Here is an 18,174-nt window from a genome sequence, read left to right as displayed (position 1 = left end):
TGCACATTAATATTTCAAAGAACAGTAACAGAAAGAAGAACACAAAAAAATATAAATACTGATTCAGGAACATAAAATGCTCATTAAACCGACACTGAATACTAAAAACCTAAATGTTCCTACTAACAGTCTCTTAGCTCATTGGCGCCAAGCGTGAGGGAATGCTAGACGTTTGGTAATTTACCTTAATGTTCCTACCCACAATATCTTGGCAAATTACCCAGTTATAAAAATATGAAGAGTCAACAATACTTTGCAAGAATGTAGTGGATAAAAAAGATATATAAAGTTATAAACAAGCAATTCTGGATGGGTCTTCTCAACTCAACCTCATCTCGAGGATGTTGTACAATACTCGATACTAAGGTTATCTCTCTTCTTTTGTTATCTAATGATTCCATCTTAACTTATGATCTTGGTAAAAAAAATTAAATCCCAAAAATATATCACACTTAGCATATTAAACTGACAAAAAAATTTTAAAGGCGCACACAAGATTCCCAATTATATCGAAATGGATTTTATTTAACCTAATCGACTATATGTTACCGTAGAGCTAAACACTATTAACATTCACAGGAAAGTGCTCACTTGGTAGAAGATAAGCCAATTTAATAAGCTTGAATATTTGTACCATACTACCATGTCATCCACATCAACCGTGGTTGGGTATCTGTCGATCTGGAAAATACATTGCAATTATAGACATATTTATTTTTATCCTATCATTATTTTTGATGAAATTAGTAATATTAATTTAATGGCTAGGGATATATCGAGTATAAAAGGGAACCGTAAATGGGAAACAATGCAATCTGTATTTCAGTATTAATGGTCCCGTGTTAATTTGTGGCTATGTATGTACTGTTAATTTTTGGGTATGTAAATATAATATCATTATCATTGAGCATCTTCAACAAATGATGACCCGATACAGAGATGATACGCCTCTTACTGTAGCTACACCATAAAAAGATATCACACAGAGTGAGACGATGTATCTGTGTGCATGAATACTTAGATGTGAAGCATGCTGAATTAGAGGGCTTGCTGCAAGCTATGGGATGAGAAGAGAGGCTAGCTTTACAACAAGTTTGCTTTGATTTTGATGCGCATTGTAGTAGCAGCTAATGGAGATCTTCATAGAGTCATATAGGAGATCCCGAGTCTATCTACATATTACAGATTTACAAATATGAAGTTTATTAATATGAAGCTTAGTAAACCAACTGAATTTAGTTAGTATTTATATGTCTTTGCTGCCCCCATAGGCCTATGTGCTTAGACAATTCAATGTGGTGTCGGCATCAGCGTAATAATGCATTCATGGGAATAAAAAACCAAATCTCTGTCGAAGGTTTGTGTTTTGGTTCCTCCACTCACAGTTGTCGTAAGCCCTCCAAATTGGCTTCATGCATCAGTATTACCCCAATTCCAGGTTTGCATGAAGCTTTATGAAAAAATTTGTTAACCTTTTGAGAATTTTGAATTTTGGCTTTGGCAACATATCATTTACCCACTGTACATTCTACCTTCAATCTCAATCTGACGTGAGTATTTTAGTTTGTTTTGTATGATTAGTCTAAACTGCAAACTGCAATATCGACAGCAGCCTTGAAGGAAGATCTAAAAGAAGTAATCTCCCAACATGAATCTCATATTTCATAGGCGAGAAACAGACCCGTGCATTGCACGGGTGAAAAACTAGTTATCACCACAAGGCGTCTGAATACCCATTGTGTTCAGCTGACGAGGTGGGAACTGAGATATCTGGAATCGGTAACTAGGTAACATGTCCAAATGCATGCATGCATGCAGGTTTAAGACTCCCAGATCCCAGATGAGCTAGTCCGCTTGGTCTATCAAGGAGCTTAAACCCTGGGATCCAAAATTTGAACTCACCATACTAGAAACCTCTTTACGAAGGTCATCCATTTCGCCAAACAAGCGAGTGTAATCCGCACAAATGCTTTTAACCTATAAATAAAGTTTCAATTATGTTAACTGTTTGAAAAGGGATGATTTTATTATTATTATTTCCACAAGCTAAGCCACCATCATGTCCCTGAATCCCGCCCCCGCAATAAGCAGTAACAGTCCGAGCTTCATACACACAAACTTCACGCACCCTGAGTACAGATACGAACTCATGACATTTTTTACAAGAACAAACAAAGAGAAGATGAAGAAGAGGGTGCACCAAAAAAAGATTTTACCTGCTACGAGGAGGAATAGACATCAACGACTCCATTAGTATTATTACCAGCTAGAAGAAAAAAAAGAAGAAAAAGAAAACCTATACTTTTCTGAATATATGGCTTTTCTACACTGGGCCCTGAATTAGACTAGAAGAAATCAATTCAGCTTGAGCCCAATTAAAATTTCAACGGTCACGATTAGCACAATCATGGATCATGATGAGAATAAAAAGGGACAAAAAGCGCAACATCTTTATCTTTTACTTTCTCTCTTTGAAGAAGACCGAAGAAAACCAGAGAAGAAGGAGAAGAAATTCAATTTCGATGGCGAGCATATCAGCGTCAGGAGTTAGTCTCTCATGGATCTCTCAGTTACCCTCTTCATCATCATCAGCATCAGCATCTTCTTCTTCATCTTCTTGGCCTTCTCATCGACGTGGAGCTACTCAAATCAAAATGACAGTTTCAGTAGAGAAGAAAAAGTTCACTACACAGAAATCAGAAGAGATTTTCAATGCTGCTAAGGTTATAAATCCAAACCCTTTATAGAATTTTGTTAGTTTCTTTGATTTTATATAGTAATTTATGTCATGGGTTTGTCTTTTAATTTTAATTCTGTTTTGACTACTTACATTGGATTGGAACCTCTTGTAGTAATTTTGTCAAACACTTTACGAGTTTCCTTATGTTTCAAGTACTTCATTGATATGTTTTTTGTAACTTATGAGTTCAATTAATGGGTATGTTTGTAATGCTTGAATTTCAAATATGTGATACTAACACATGAAGGCTTGGTGTGGCAGGATTTGATGCCTGGTGGTGTAAATTCCCCAGTCCGTGCCTTCAAATCAGTTGGTGGACAACCAATTATAATCGACTCTGTGAAGGGTTCACGTATGTGGGATGTAGATGGAAATGAGTACATCGATTATGTTGGTTCATGGGGTCCTGCAATCATTGGTCATGCTGATGATGAGGTGCTTCCTTTTGCTTCTAATACTACTTCGGTTTATTCGTTTGTTATTTATGTGCAAGTTTTCTGAATTTAGCTTTCGGATAGGTGATTGCTGCTTTAACTGAGACAATGAAGAAAGGAACAAGCTTTGGTGCTCCATGTGTTCTAGAGAATGTGTTAGCAGAGATGGTGATTTCTGCTGTTCCAAGTATTGAGATGGTTCGCTTTGTCAATTCAGGAACAGAAGCCTGTATGGGTGTACTACGATTGGCTCGAGCATTCACTGGTTGCCAAAAGATAATTAAGTTTGAGGGTTGCTATCATGGACATGCTGACCCCTTCCTCGTCAAGGCTGGTAGTGGTGTTGCAACTCTAGGGCTTCCTGACTCACCAGGTGTTCCTAAAGCTGCCACCTCTGATACTCTTACCTCTCCTTACAATGATATCGAGACCGTGAAAGAACTGTTTGCAGCGAACAAAGGAGAGATTGCTGCTGTGATCCTTGAAGCTGTTGTTGGAAACTCTGGATACATAGAACCAAAACCTGAGTTCCTAAATTCTCTTCGTCAAATTACCAAAGAAAATGATGCTCTTCTCATCTTCGACGAAGTTATGACTGGATTCCGTCTGTCTTATGGTGGAGCTCAAGAATATTTTGGTATAACGCCTGATTTAACAACACTTGGGAAGATCATTGGTGGTGGCTTGCCTGTAGGTGCTTATGGTGGGAGAAGGGAAATCATGGAAATGGTTGCTCCTGCAGGACCCATGTACCAAGCTGGTACTTTGAGTGGGAACCCTTTGGCAATGACAGCAGGTATTCACACACTTAAGCGGCTGCAGGAACCTGGAACATACCAGTACTTGGATAAGATCACCGGAGAGCTTACCCAGGGGATTTTAGATGCTGGAAAGAGAGCTGGGCATGAGATGTGTGGTGGATATATTAGGGGAATGTTTGGGTTCTTCTTCACAGGAGGACCAGTTTACAGCTTTGAGGATGCAAAGAAGAGTGACACTGCCAAGTTCGCCAAGTTTCACAGGGGAATGTTGGAGGAAGGTGTGTATTTGGCACCATCACAGTTTGAAGCTGGGTTTACAGGTTTGGCACATACTTCTGAAGACATCCAACAGACAATAGCAGCAGCCGAGAAAGTCTTGCGGCAGATTTAAACGGTCAATAATTAGTCTCATCTCTGTTTCTTTTCTTTTTGAGCTAATTTTGAGATTTTTTTTATGTTAGTGCATGACTGAAATGTTTCTTTGAGCACTTTCCATTAGGAGACTTTTGCGAAATTCAGAATGTAAACTTTTTTGTAAGTTGAAAAAAAAAACTAAATGTGTTACCATTGCTTAGATAAGACTGCTACGCATCAATAAATATTCGGAAACAACTTTTATTATCCCAACCAAGACAATGCAGCTAAGTAACATACCATAATCTATTACTAGTACAACATATCTCATATTAGTGAAACATAATATAGATTCTGCCACATAAATATTGTTTCTGCACTCCATTGTATCTAATAATTACATGAAAACGTAAACTTCTATCACGCACAAAAGTAGTAGCTAAGAATAAAATGTAATCAATTATGATTTCATGGATTTTGGCTTTGAGAATTTCTAGGAGGGGAAGGTATCCAAGTCTTAGGGTCTTTAATATTGAAAGCAGGAGGTGCAGAGGAAGGGGCTGGAGGAAAAGGTGGGAACGGGAAAGGTAGTGTTGGTGGATTTGGAAATGGAAATGGCAAAGAAGGAAACGGTGGGAACGGGAGGGAAGGGAAAGGTGGTAACGGTCCTAGTGGAGGAAAAGGCAATGAAGGCATTGGTGGGAAAGGAAACGGAAAAGGAAATGGTGGAAAGAAAGGAAAAAAGAATTTCGATGAGTTCAGATCATCTGTGGATATTTCTTTCTCATATCCACACAAGGTAATATTTCTTGTTGTTGGTCTGAAATTCAATGCATTTAAGCTGTAAATACAGAGATTTGCATGTTTTGATTTGACTGTTATTCCATCTGTTGTTGTTTTCAGTCCAGGAACACTGCACGAAGATGATGAACTCCCAATCAAACTTGCTTGGCAATATGACTCCATTGATAAACCGTCAGCACAACTAATTCCGTCAACAGATGGGATTTCCAGCCTGTAAACACCATGTTTATCAGTAGTTCTGTTAACTGAGAAGGTAATCTCTTCTCTTGTTGTCGGTGAAGTTGCTTTGAATTTGCAGTTCAAGTGAACTTTCACACCTGTAGAAAACATTGGATAAGAAGGTGAGAACAATGTACAGAAGCAAAGAAGCTAGTTGTGGTTACATGATATATACTGAACATTACCTGGTAAGAAGTAACTATGTCTAACAAAGGTGTTATTAGAGCACATATCGCAGTACACAATACCCATGACACTGATTTTAGAAGTTGTTGATTTTGATTGAACTTCCGTAGAAAGTAAAGAATGAGTAAGCAGAGAAACCAGAAGAACTAAGAGAATCCTTGAATCCATGGCAGGAAACATGAGTGCTGAAAGAAAACAGAAGCTTCTAAACAAGCAAGAACTGTATATGAATAAATATAGTTTTTCTAAAGTAACAGAATGTATTTCATGATTGCAGATATGGTTTAGTGGTGGTAGCACTACACAGGTAGCTCTATAATGTCCAAACAAATTAAAGAGATAGGTATAGGTTATATAGGGTCATATGATGAACCATTTTGTGTTGTATAGGAACATGAACCCGTGACTGTGAATCCAAATTCATGCTGAGACAAGTTCATTAAAAGGGTTTGACATGGTTTTCTATTTCTGTTCACTACAAACAAAGGCATGTGATTGGGTTTCTTTGGCAGATTGTGTGTATGAGTCCAGAGAGAGATAGAGAGATAGGTACATAATGTTTGTGGGTAAGTGGTCTTAGCTTCTTGTTGTTGTTGATTCACGGGTGGAGGGGAATGATTTGGAGGAATTGTGAGTTACTAGAGTGAAAAAGTAGCTAAAGCGTAGAAATGATGGCAGATATTTAGTTTTGTAATGGAAGTTCTTGGGGAATTCTCATTCATCACTTGAAGCTGCTTTAGTCAGTGGGAGTCTCACTCCAGTTGAGATGAGAACACAATTTAGTTTCCTGTCCTTTTTGTGCATTGTATTTTGTCATTTAGATATTTATTTTTGCGTGAATGTAAAGCATAATCTTGCGATTTGAATACGAGTCCTGATGTAAATGTGAAACTGGCATTGTCTCGCGAGTCCTGATGTAAATGTATAATATTTCCCCCAAAATTCAGCACCTCGCGAGTTAACTTACACTTGATATATAAAATGCTTCTTTCGTGGAGAAAGCAGCCCGTATTGATTATGTTGTCTGGAAAACCACTCAAGGTTTAGACCATCAATGACAATAAGAATAAAGATGGCGCTCAAGGTTTAGAGTTTACCTACTTGGATCGCCATCTGTTCTGCGTGTGTAAAACTAGTGGTAGACTCCCTATTTTCCACCTCCCTATTCATCTCCCTACAATCTCAACCACACATCCAGATTTAGATTCACATTCAGCAACTGGTAGGGTTCACCATTTTCCAGATGTGGGGTTTAAATTGAAGGGAGGTGAATAGGGAGGTGGAAAAGAGGGAGCCAAATAGCACTGCCGATAAAATAAGTTGTTGAAACAAAACTAGTCATAAAAACCTAAGGTGACCAAACTTGTGGTACAAAAACCTCACTCAAATGTTGGGATTCATTAAAACTCCATCTTAAACTAAATAGATACAAAAACCCCAAATTTTAAAAAATTGATACAAAAACCCCAAATTTCAAAATTGGTTTCATCAAATTTTATGATGAAACCAAAAATTTGTTTTGTCAAATTCTACGAGGTTTCATCAAATTTTATGATGAAACCAAATTTTGGTTTCATCAAAATTTTGTTTTTTGGGGTTTTTGTGTTACTTTTGTTTTGGCGGGTTTTTTATGGATGGATAGTGACACCTTTGGGTTATAACTCGCGGACCGGAAACAAAACTAGTAGAACACGTCACGTGTATAATTACAATCACTAAAAGACAAATACTAGAGAATGACATCTAGCCCAGATTACCCATTGGTAAAGCTACATGGCCGCTTGCAGCCAACCTCGGGGATTGAAAACTCTCGGTCAGAACGCCATAACTAGTTCAAATGACTCAAATGAAACTAGTTAAAGAGTTATTCAATTGCTATATTCTCATAGAGTTATACAAGAACACAATTGAAGCAAAATCGGTTTGATTCACTTGAATCAATCATGAACATTATAGCCACGGTTAGCAAATTGCATTCCTTAATATATAAATATTTTAGTTCATGAACACAACCGATTTTAGAAAGTAACTCACTTAAGTATGCGTACGGGTATGCGCACTTAAGTAACCGATTTTGAGTTTGGTTTGGTTTTCAAACTCAGCAGAAATTCACGGACGTGAACTTTCCCCCAGTATGCGTATGGGTACGCGTACTTTATAACCGGATGAGTTTGGTTTGGTTTTCAAACTCAGCAGAAATTCACGGACGTGAACTTCCGCCAGTATGCGTACGAGTACGCATACTTATCCAGTCTCCTTCAACCATTTTGTATACACACAAGTATGCATATTGTTGGTTCCCGGTTTTGGACTTATACACTAATGTGCGAACACACTATGCTTATATCTAAATATGGTTTCAAGATTCTAAACTATTTATTTCAATCATTGAAACATTCTTCTATAATGATAGTAGCCGTTTTCACACACTATTAGCATCAAAGCAATTTTCAAGATAATGAAATAATTATTATTGAAAAAATCCAAGTCTACACCAAATGATTGTATCACACAAATCATGTAAGATGTTACTCGGCAATTTTCTCATGATATAAGATGAACCTGGTCGAAACGAAAGCTTGCCAACACATATTTCGAGAAATATGTAAGCGAGATATACTCAGCTCGAAATCTCAAATGTGTATATAGAAAACTATATCGTAACACGACTTATGTCTCAATATATGAGATAGAGTAGAAATAGACTTTCCAAGTAATAAATGAGTTTTCAGTCTCCACATACCTTTTGTTGATGAAGTTCCACAAGCTCCCCTTAGTAGTTTTTCGTCTTCAAATGATGAACGCCGTGAAGTCTAAGCTCAAGTACACAATCTATGTCCTAGTAAGAGACATCTATAAATAGGCTAGAAATCAAGATTAATAGTTTTGATCACTAGCATTTACAAACATGCTTGAGATATCAACACATGCGAGTTCGACCGAGCAGTGGTCTAACAAATTACTCTTAGAGTTTAATCTAGTTGTGTAAAGACGATTTTATTGAGATCGCTCATTCCATGTGAATATGTTATGATAATTCCATGTGGATATATTGAATACGATAAGTCATTTTGGTATATGAATTTTTCTGAGATATAATTTTTCTTATGTGTACTTGACTTGTGCATAGAACCAAAATGTACAGACACTCATTGGAAGGTAGTATACAGAAGAAAGCCGAGTCCAAAGAATGGTATTTGTATCAAGAAATAAGCAATTGCAGTTGACCATTGAAACGAATAAAAACTTGGTAGACCTATTTATGAAGCGTCTCCCAAAGGAAATGTTTTCAATGAAGTATACAAAAATGAGACCAAGGTCTGTGACGGAAGGTTGATCGCCCATAGCAGAAACCCAACCTATGTTTTGAAAAAGATAAACAAGGTTCAATGTGGTACCAAGTTATGGATGTGATTATGGTGCACTAGTAAAAACTTCTCATTTTTGTTTAGTGCAGTGATTCGCAAAAAAAAGGGATGGATGAAAATCCTTAATAAGTCTAACTTTTATCACAATGTGTCTCGCAGAAACACCTTCGAGACTTACCTATATGAGTATGGAAATCAGGTCGTTTCCTAAGAGAATAAGACTGTTCTCTAAATAAGACTCATGAATCTAGGATATATCACATGGCCATTAATATACTGATTACAGAACACACTAAACTCTGAAATCAATATGCGTGGAGATTCCGGTTTTATCGCAAGGGGTACTTGGTTCAAGACTAGTTTCAGCACTGAAACTCGATAAGGCTTTGAATTTCTTGCACTAAGTGAAGGTTCAAATCCAAAAGATACATATCATTTATGTATTGTTTTCTATGATGATGCTTATTTCCCAACTTTGCTTGAACTACGTTGGCTTGATCCCACTCGGGTATGTAGGCAGTCACTTGAGTGATGCAGCCACTCCGATTTTGTAAGTTTTACTTTATTTTATGTTTCGGTTTTTGAAAATAGAGGGACATTGTTGGATATTTTCAATAACATAAAAAATAAAACAGTTTTCGTTTTTGGTTTTCCGCTACGACGAGGGAGCGTCCTGTGTCGAATAGACACAATGGATGTTAGTTGGAGATGAAGAGGCACCTCCAAAGGATGTGATGGTTCAAAAAAGACACATCCGTTCCTATAAGACACTATTGATGTCTTTTGGAAGTGAAGAGGCATCTCCAGTGGGAATGAGTTCCCTATAAGTAGTGATGATTTGTTTTCATTCAAATACGAAAAACATCAAATACTTTTTGTTTTCTCTCTTCTAAGCATCATCAGAATCCTATTATTGTGTTTTCTTGATTGGGCCAAGGGGTACAAGTCTTGAATCCAATTGTGTTTTCCTCAAGGTATTATTTTGCATACCTGTTGTAATCGCCAATTGATATTGGGAGGGTAGAAATAATTGTTTAAAAGAAATCTATTTGAGCCTTGAAAGTCAGGAGTACAACAATCTCTATGTGTTTATTTCATCCTTTGTTTTACCCCATTTTCCAACATTATTAACTTCCATAAAAAAAATTGCTATTTTTATGTAAGTACGATTATGAAGATTTTTAACTTCCATAAAAAAAATTAAAGCCTGGAATAACATTTTTTTACAGGAATTTTTAAAGACGAATCTTATTAATATCCAGATTTTTTTTTTAAACAAAAGATTTAATACCAAAAAAAAAAAATCTTAAAAAAGAAAAAATTACATAGAAACAATTTTTTTAAAAAGATTTTTTTTTTTAAAACAATTTTCTTTTTTTTCTTAAAAGAATATATGGATCATGAATTACATAGAAACACAATAATAAACACGGTTAAAATTCCTTTATTACCATTACATCCATAATGCTTTTAGGTGATACGATAAAAATAGAGTTTCGATGATATATTAAGAAATCTGCATCTAATATGAATGAATAATATATTGGAATTCATACTCATTCATAAAATTACTCCATAGTTACGCGGCATTCCCTAGTTAAGAGTAATGTTGTTTCAAAGATTAAAAAATGCCGCGTAAAAAGTATTTCACGCTAACTATGGGAATCAATAACGTGTAATATAAAAGTTTCTTTTTTTAGAAAGTTAGTAAAAATGTTTTAAGACTTTCCTTATAAATTTTTTTTATGGAAATTAATAAGATTGAGGTTTTTTTATTTTTTTGGTAATTCAATTTTCATTAATGAAAATCATGATTACATGGATCTAAGTACATCAAATTCAAAAAGTAATAAGAAACAACACGCTTGTAGCGGTAGATAATTGAAAATTCCGACAAGAAAAAGAGAAGGAATCTCAAATACTGACCTAATACAAGAACGCAACAATTGATTGAATCGGAATGGTCTTCAAAATAAGATTGAGTTTTCTATAGATAAAAAATATTTTTGTTAATGTTTTATATACCTTTTCATGTTTTTAGTTGTAAAATTTATTTTATTATTTTAATTGGAACAAACTTTACTGTCCGAATTTTATTAAAATCATATAAACATGGTTTAAGAAAATCCAAATCCTACCTATTAATATTGAGCATTAGATCGTATCATTCCTATTAAAAATTAACGGTCACGAAATATAGGGGTGTAACTTATTTTTCATCCAATCAGAAGCGAGGATTTCGTTGACTAGCCAATGAGAAAAGAGTTTAGCGCAACTCTCGACGTGGAGTGAGAGATGGGACGGTGTTTTGAGGTTGTTGATTGCTTACTTCGCCTAAGTTACCCTTCATTTCTCAATGTTCACCATAAGTCGGTCAGTCCAAACGAACTCTTCTTCTCTTCAAAAGATTAATTGTATTCTTACTGTCTCTAGTACGGCTACTTTCCATCCAAGTTCTCTCTCACAAACCCGGGTTCAGATCGTCTGTGCCCGGACTTCTCTGTACCCTCTGTACCAACCAATGTGTGCGCGACATCTGTCTTGCCTGGTTGACGTTAACTAACCGCTTATATTCTACCGTATTTAAACCTCACTAATTACGGAAAGTAATTATATGTTAGATCATGTATATATTCTTTGCTATTCATCTTCTAGCTCTTCCATATTTTGATTGTTAAGGAGCTAGCTTGATATTCTAAGTACATTATTGGATCAATATCAATCGATTGCTAAATGTATATACTCTATCAGTCGATCATTACAGAGCATGATCTTCATAAGTACTGTTATGATATGTTTCATTCATCATCCTCCACAATTCACTAACTTATGTAATTTAATTCCGTGATGTAAAATGTGTTTCAAAACGAATATATTTAGTAACTAGAAATCAGGAGGGTTGATTCAAACATAAATGTGTCGTAAATATCCAACATGCATCTTGAATGTCACTGCAGTATTATGATCCCAATCATCGATGGGAATAAGGGTGAGAACTTGCTACTGTTTTTATTTTTCTGATCAAATGTGGTTAAGTTGTTTTGTTTCTCCCCGTGATTATCCTTAATTATGGTAAGTCTTTATGTTTGTATATATTCTTCCCTTAATTAAGCATCAATTACGGGACCGTTAGTTACCGGGAATTAATAAAAAACAAATGTCGGAATATCATTGGCCGGGCACAAAGGGTACAGGGGATTTTGGGCACAGAGGATCTGGACCCCACAAACCCAGGTAGTAAATCTATCGCAGCCATGTATATTCAGTTCGGGAACAACAATGTTTGAGTCGTTTGACAGACCAAAAGGATAGTATTAGTGCACATTACGCCAAAATCATCCACTAAATTTATCAGTTGCGAGACTTCGATTTTTTTTTTTTTTTTTGGTTTTAATCTGTTCAATACAGAGTTATCATAAACACACCAAAAGGGGTTTTTAAGCCATGTTAGTGCAAGTTCAATGGGACACATCTAACTTATCAGTTTGGCAGGCTAGGTGGATAGTCAAAGTTAACTTTGGGCAGTGGACAAAGAATTAATCGAGACAAAGAGATTTGATCGTTACACTTTGATGCGATTGAGACGAGTGTCGGTTTTAGTTAAGACGAGCCTCGGATCAGTGTGGCTCGACAAGGGTAAATTTCCAACTGAAAAAAGCGGCCACATTTCCATCTCCCGATAAATTCAACTCAACTTCAATCTTCTTTACTCACAACAACTTCTTTTATTCTCTACATAATATCAACCCAAATCCAATCTTCTCTACATCTCTTCAACTCAAATCCAATCTTCTTTACATCTTTTAAATGTTCTATTCAATCTTCTATACAATTTTCCAAACACATATTTAATACCAATTTAATTACCATGGCTCCTCGATCTCAAGATTTTATTCGACAAAGAAAAAGAAAACCACCTAAAAATAAACACAGTGAAGTTTTACCAGGGAGAGGACAAGATCCGGAGGAAGATAACAATGCACGACTGCTCTCATGTCTAAAATTAGCAATTAGTGAAGGTCATTGTTCGGCAAAGGTTGAGCGGGATAGTTCTCTACAGAAAACAAGCGGTGGTTGGTACGAAGTTCATAAAGTTTATGACCAACTTCCTCGTGGTGTTAAAATCATTGTCGATGGATTTCCTTGGTTTACTTTGTACCATATCAAAGCGCCAAAAAATTCTCCCAAACTGGTGGGTGTATTGACGGAGTGTTGGTGGTATACTACACACATGTTTCATTTTTATGACTTCGAAATAGGTATGTTTAATCGTTTGATTTATATTTATGCAATTAATAAGAGTATTACAAATGAAACGAACAAAAAAAATTTATTTAGACATAACACCATTAGATTTGTATTTCCTACTTGGGATACCTTATGAAGCGGGAGATGATCCTTCATTTGACCAAGATAGTTGGTTAGCAGAAGAACGATACAAAGATGCGCTTCCATTGTACTTCCAAGTAACAATACAACCGTTTTAAAGGCATTTATAGTCAACTAATTGCATGGTGGTAACGATCCTGGCATGGAAGGGTATATGACCCTGCTAAAGATACAAAAATTGCTAAGGTATTTATTTTATGGATACTCGTTTCATGTTTTCCCCAAACTCAAACTCAAGTACTCAAGTGGGGTGGCAATAGGAGTTGCAAGATATGGAAAAGTGAAAAAGCGTGGGTCTAACAACCAGACCCATTATTTCGCTTAGCAATTTGTGTGGACTAACTCCAATATACTTTTAAGAGAATCAATTAGACAGTCAGACTCAATCTTAATAAAAAGTATATCAAGGATTTATATCTCAATTTCTCAATCCTCACTCAAACAAATTGAAATTTCCGAGCCTAATTGAATACAAGAGAAATAACTTGAACGGTACCAAAGACCAATGTTCAAGGATCAATCAATTTCAATCAACAACCAAAAGTTGGATTTTCCAATTGATCGATTTAACGGAAAACCTGTGACATTTCAATTATATAACAAAATATAAAGCGAAAAAGAAATAACACAGACACCAGAAGTTTTGTTAACGAGGAAACCGCAAATGCAGAAAAACCCCGGGACCTAGTCCAGATTGAAAACACACTGTATTAAGCCGCTACAGACACTAGCCTACTATAAATTAACTTCGGTCTGTACTTTAGTTGAACCCAGTCAATCTCACACTGATCCAAGGTACAGTTGCGCTCCTTACGTCTCTGATGCCAGCAGGATACTACGTACTTGATTCCCTTAGTTGATCTCACCCACAACTAAGAGTTGCTACGACCTAAAGTCGAAGACTTTAATAAACAAATCTGTCTCACACAGAAAAGTCTACATGAATAGATAAATCTGTCTCCCACAGAAATACCTACGATTTTTGTTCCATCTTTTGATAAATCAAGGTGAACAGGAACCAATTGATAACCCGTATTTATATTCCCGAAGAACAACCTTGAGTTATCAATCACCTCATAATAATCTTAATCGACTAGCGAAACAAGATATTGTGCAATCACAAAAGATGAGACGAAGGTGTTTGTGAATACTTTTCTATCTTGCCTGTCGTAGAAATTAATCTCAATCCAATCTCACAATTGCACTCAATCACGATAGAAACAACAAGATCAGATCATGCAACTAGAGAAATAGTTGGGTCTGGCTTCACAATCCCAATGAAGTATTTAAGTCGTTAACCTACAGGGTCTCGAGAGAAACCTAAGGTTAAAGGAGAATCGAATCTAGCTTACAGAACTAGTATCATACAGTAGGTGTGGGGATTAGGTTTCCTAGTTGCTAGAGTTCTCCTTTATATAGTCTCCAAATCAGGGTTTGCAATCTAAGTTACCTTGGTAACAAAGCATTTAATATTCACCGTTAGATGAAATCCTGATTAGATTCAAGATAATATCTTTCAACCGTTAGATCGAATCTTATCTTGTTATACACAAATGAAATATACTTCATTTAGGTTTGTGTAATCGTACCTAAACGTGTACACTTAGTTGGTTCAACGATAGTTAACCAATGGTTATCCATATGAGCACTTTCATATTAACATTATCCATCTTCACCATAACTAGTTCAAATGACTCAGATGAACTAGTTACAGAGTTGTTCAATTTCTTAGATCTCATAGAAGTATACAAGACACATTCGAAGCAAAAACGATTTTGATTCACTCGAATCGATTCATGAACATTTTAGCCACAGTTTGCGATGATTGCATTCCTTAATTTATAAATGTCTTAGTTCACGAATAAACCTGTTTTTAGAAAATAACCCACTTAAGTACGCATGCCAGTACGCATACTTAAGTACCCGAATTGAGCTTGTTTTTAGTTCACAAACTCCAGCAGAAATTCACGGGATGTGAACTTCCGGTAGTACGCGTACAGGTACGCGGACTTAGTTCCGGACATCCTAAACCAGTAAAGTACGCATACTTTGGTTCAAGGATTTTGGACTTACATAAATATGAGTTCACATACAATGTTTATATCCATTCACGGTTATATATTCTAAACTCTCATTTCAATCATTGAAACATTCTTAGAGGATGTTATATAGTTGTTATTCACAAACTATTTTTCATCAAAGAAATTTTCAAGAAATTGAAATGATTAACATGACTTCCGTCAAGAGTAAAGATGAACTTGTTCAAAGCGAAAGCTTACCAACACATATTTCGATAAATATATAAGCGAGATAAGCTCGGATCGAAATAACAAGTGTGTATAATCGAAGTCTATATAGAAATACGACTTTTGTCCCAAGATAGGAGATAGAGTAGATATACTTTTGCGTGATAGATAAGTTCAAGTCTCCACATACCTTTTTGTCTATGAAGTTCCACCAGTTCCTTGAGTATTTCTTCGTCTTTGCATGATGAACACCATGGAGTCTAGAGCTAAACTACACTTACTATCCTAGTCCGATACTTAGCTATAAGTAGACTAGAAAACAAGACTTATAGTTTTGGAAACTAAACTTGACAAACAAGCTTGAGATAGCAACGGTTGCGAGTTCGACCGAGCAGTGCTCTAACAATCTCCCCCTTTGTCAATTTTAGTGACCAAACTATCAATGCATATGGAATACAAAATAAATAAACTTCGCAGCTTCTCATACACATGCTTGATCTCCTTGGTTCTTCAACATTACTCGAAATCTTCGTCACTTCCAAGTACTCCAATGATTCTAAAGGTGTTAAATTCAGCATCATCGTTGTTGAAGATCCGTAGCCATAACAATGATAAAACAATAGCTTTCAATCATTGTTACACAGTGTCATAGTATTACACAGTATCAAAGTTTAATTGTATCACAATTTCGGAAACAATATTATGGTGATATGTATCACTCCCCCTTAGTCAATACTTCATATCACATGAAAACCACTCCCCCTTACATAATGATCCGAAAACCATATGTATTTGTAGTGTGAACTACATATTAATTCTCCCCCTTTTTTCAATAAAATTGTCAAAGGTACGAAAACTAGTGGGATCCTAATGAAATTTTCATAGAGACACTTCATGACCAAAAGAAAGCACATATCAACTTTTTAGATGCAATCATATAGCCGAAACTAAATGCATTCATCAAGGAGTTTATAAAGATACAAGATAACCCCTATAATATTCCAAAGCCACACTCCCCACAAAGATTTGGCAATTAAGCACAAGTTCAATTAAGAACTCTCCCCCATAAAATGTCATTCTCGAAAGAACAACAAGAGCGACCTTACTTTCACGAGAAAAGAAGGATTTATTTGGACATTAACAAATCACATGAAACATGAATTTGTATCCAAAAATCTCAATTAAATTAACCACAATAGAACCCATGATTAATTTAATTGGAAATGCTCACATAAGAGAACTTACTGAGCCGCATAGTATTCACATAAAGATGTGGATTATGGAAGAACAATACTGCGGAATAAACAAAGATTCATTCTATTTTTCATCACTATTTGCATAATGACATATAATAGACTTAATCTTTGTAAACAAAAGTTCATCCTATCTTTCATCAATACTTGCGTAATAACATAATAGGCTTAACTTTTGTTTGTCAAAAGTTCATTCAATCTTTTATCAATACTTGCATAATGACATATGAAAGACTTAACTTTTGACCAATATATGGGACAATCATGGTTCATGGACGCAAACACACATATCCCATAACAAGTTGCAATATATAAAATCATAAAGATTAATACTGCAAACTCACTTGCCCTTTGAAGGTAGAATCAATACTTTTCGCACGGATTTACACCAAGGATGGCTACCAAAGGCGTATAAAAATATTTTCTTAACAAAGAAGAAAATACAAAGTCATTAATGACCATGCACCGTAGTTCACATAAGATGATTGTGAACATTCAAGAATACCATAGCAAAGCGTACTACTGCCCATTCTTGAACTTCCTTCTTTGTGATTCACCAACAACATTCTTGTAAAAGCTACAACTAATATTAGAAGATTAGTACTCCAAGAATCCAAGTGCCGAATTCCAAGAGAAGTGGAACAAGTGCAACGAAACCGACCAAAACACTCAAAAACAAGAGATGGGACAAAGACCAATCTTAACTCATCCAAATCTAAGAATTCTCATCGCAATTTTGAAGATAATTCAAATAGGGAAAGAATGCAAAAATAATGATATCATTCGGAGTTCATACGAAGAAGTTGCGGCCAAAACAAGTTTACCGAATATCGACGTCTACAAGCCAGTATGCATACGGGTTTGCAAACGAATTTTCGTGACCTGGAGAAGTATGCAAACTGATAGACACATTTTTGTGTCTAATTTGATCTCAATACTATATATTGTTGGCACTCGATTTTGTACTAATTTTGTTATTTTATGTATTTGTAGGTATTTTTTGGAAATAAATATTTTTGGAAAATTCGGCTCGAAAAGTTGATTTTGGCACCCGGAGGACACGTGTTATTCGGACTCTCGCTTTTGGATAAGGGGTAACCTAATTACTAAGGGAACCCCAGGACACCTCTTCTTCATTTGAATTTCGATTTTGGCGGGAAAAATATTCATAGCACAGGAGAATTTTCGATCGAAGAAATGAAGTAGTTGTAGGTCGATTCAATGGCTGAATTTTGGCAGAAAGATGTGATTTAGCCTAAGGAAGATATTTTGCGTGTCGAATTTTATCGGAATTGGCTGCAAATATCGATTTAATTCTCGAGCTCAAAACAGAGCTACACGGAGTGAACACGACCTGTACACGGTGTTGTTTGTGTTTTGGTTGTGCATGAAAGTGTTTTGGAGGAGTTGTATGACTTAT

General features: G+C 35.8%; 2 protein-coding genes across 2 annotated transcripts; one reads left to right on the top strand and one right to left on the bottom strand.

The window, feature by feature from the left end:
- The first annotated feature begins 2,466 nt into the window (after nt 1–2,466).
- Nucleotides 2,467–4,544, top strand: LOC113271608 (glutamate-1-semialdehyde 2,1-aminomutase 2, chloroplastic-like). Its single transcript, XM_026521501.1, has 3 exons — nt 2,467–2,723; nt 3,002–3,175; nt 3,259–4,544. Exons 1-3 carry the CDS (start codon nt 2,523–2,525, stop codon nt 4,324–4,326), a joined length of 1,443 nt encoding a protein of 480 aa, XP_026377286.1. The 5' UTR covers nt 2,467–2,522; the 3' UTR covers nt 4,327–4,544.
- On the bottom strand, nt 4,539–6,166 carry LOC113271609 (histone-lysine N-methyltransferase SETD1B-like). Its single transcript, XM_026521502.1, has 2 exons — nt 5,498–6,166; nt 4,539–5,410 (listed from the first exon to the last, which is right to left on the bottom strand). Exons 1-2 carry the CDS (start codon nt 5,676–5,678, stop codon nt 4,758–4,760), a joined length of 834 nt encoding a protein of 277 aa, XP_026377287.1. The 5' UTR covers nt 5,679–6,166; the 3' UTR covers nt 4,539–4,757.
- Between the last annotated feature and the right edge of the window lie 12,008 nt (nt 6,167–18,174).

The sequence above is a fragment of the Papaver somniferum genome, chromosome 4 (assembly GCF_003573695.1).
Source record: "Papaver somniferum cultivar HN1 chromosome 4, ASM357369v1, whole genome shotgun sequence".
NCBI classification, from domain to species: Eukaryota; Viridiplantae; Streptophyta; class Magnoliopsida; order Ranunculales; family Papaveraceae; genus Papaver; species Papaver somniferum.
The sequence above is the reverse complement of the archived record's forward strand: the minus strand, read 5'-3'. Positions and strand labels throughout refer to the sequence as shown.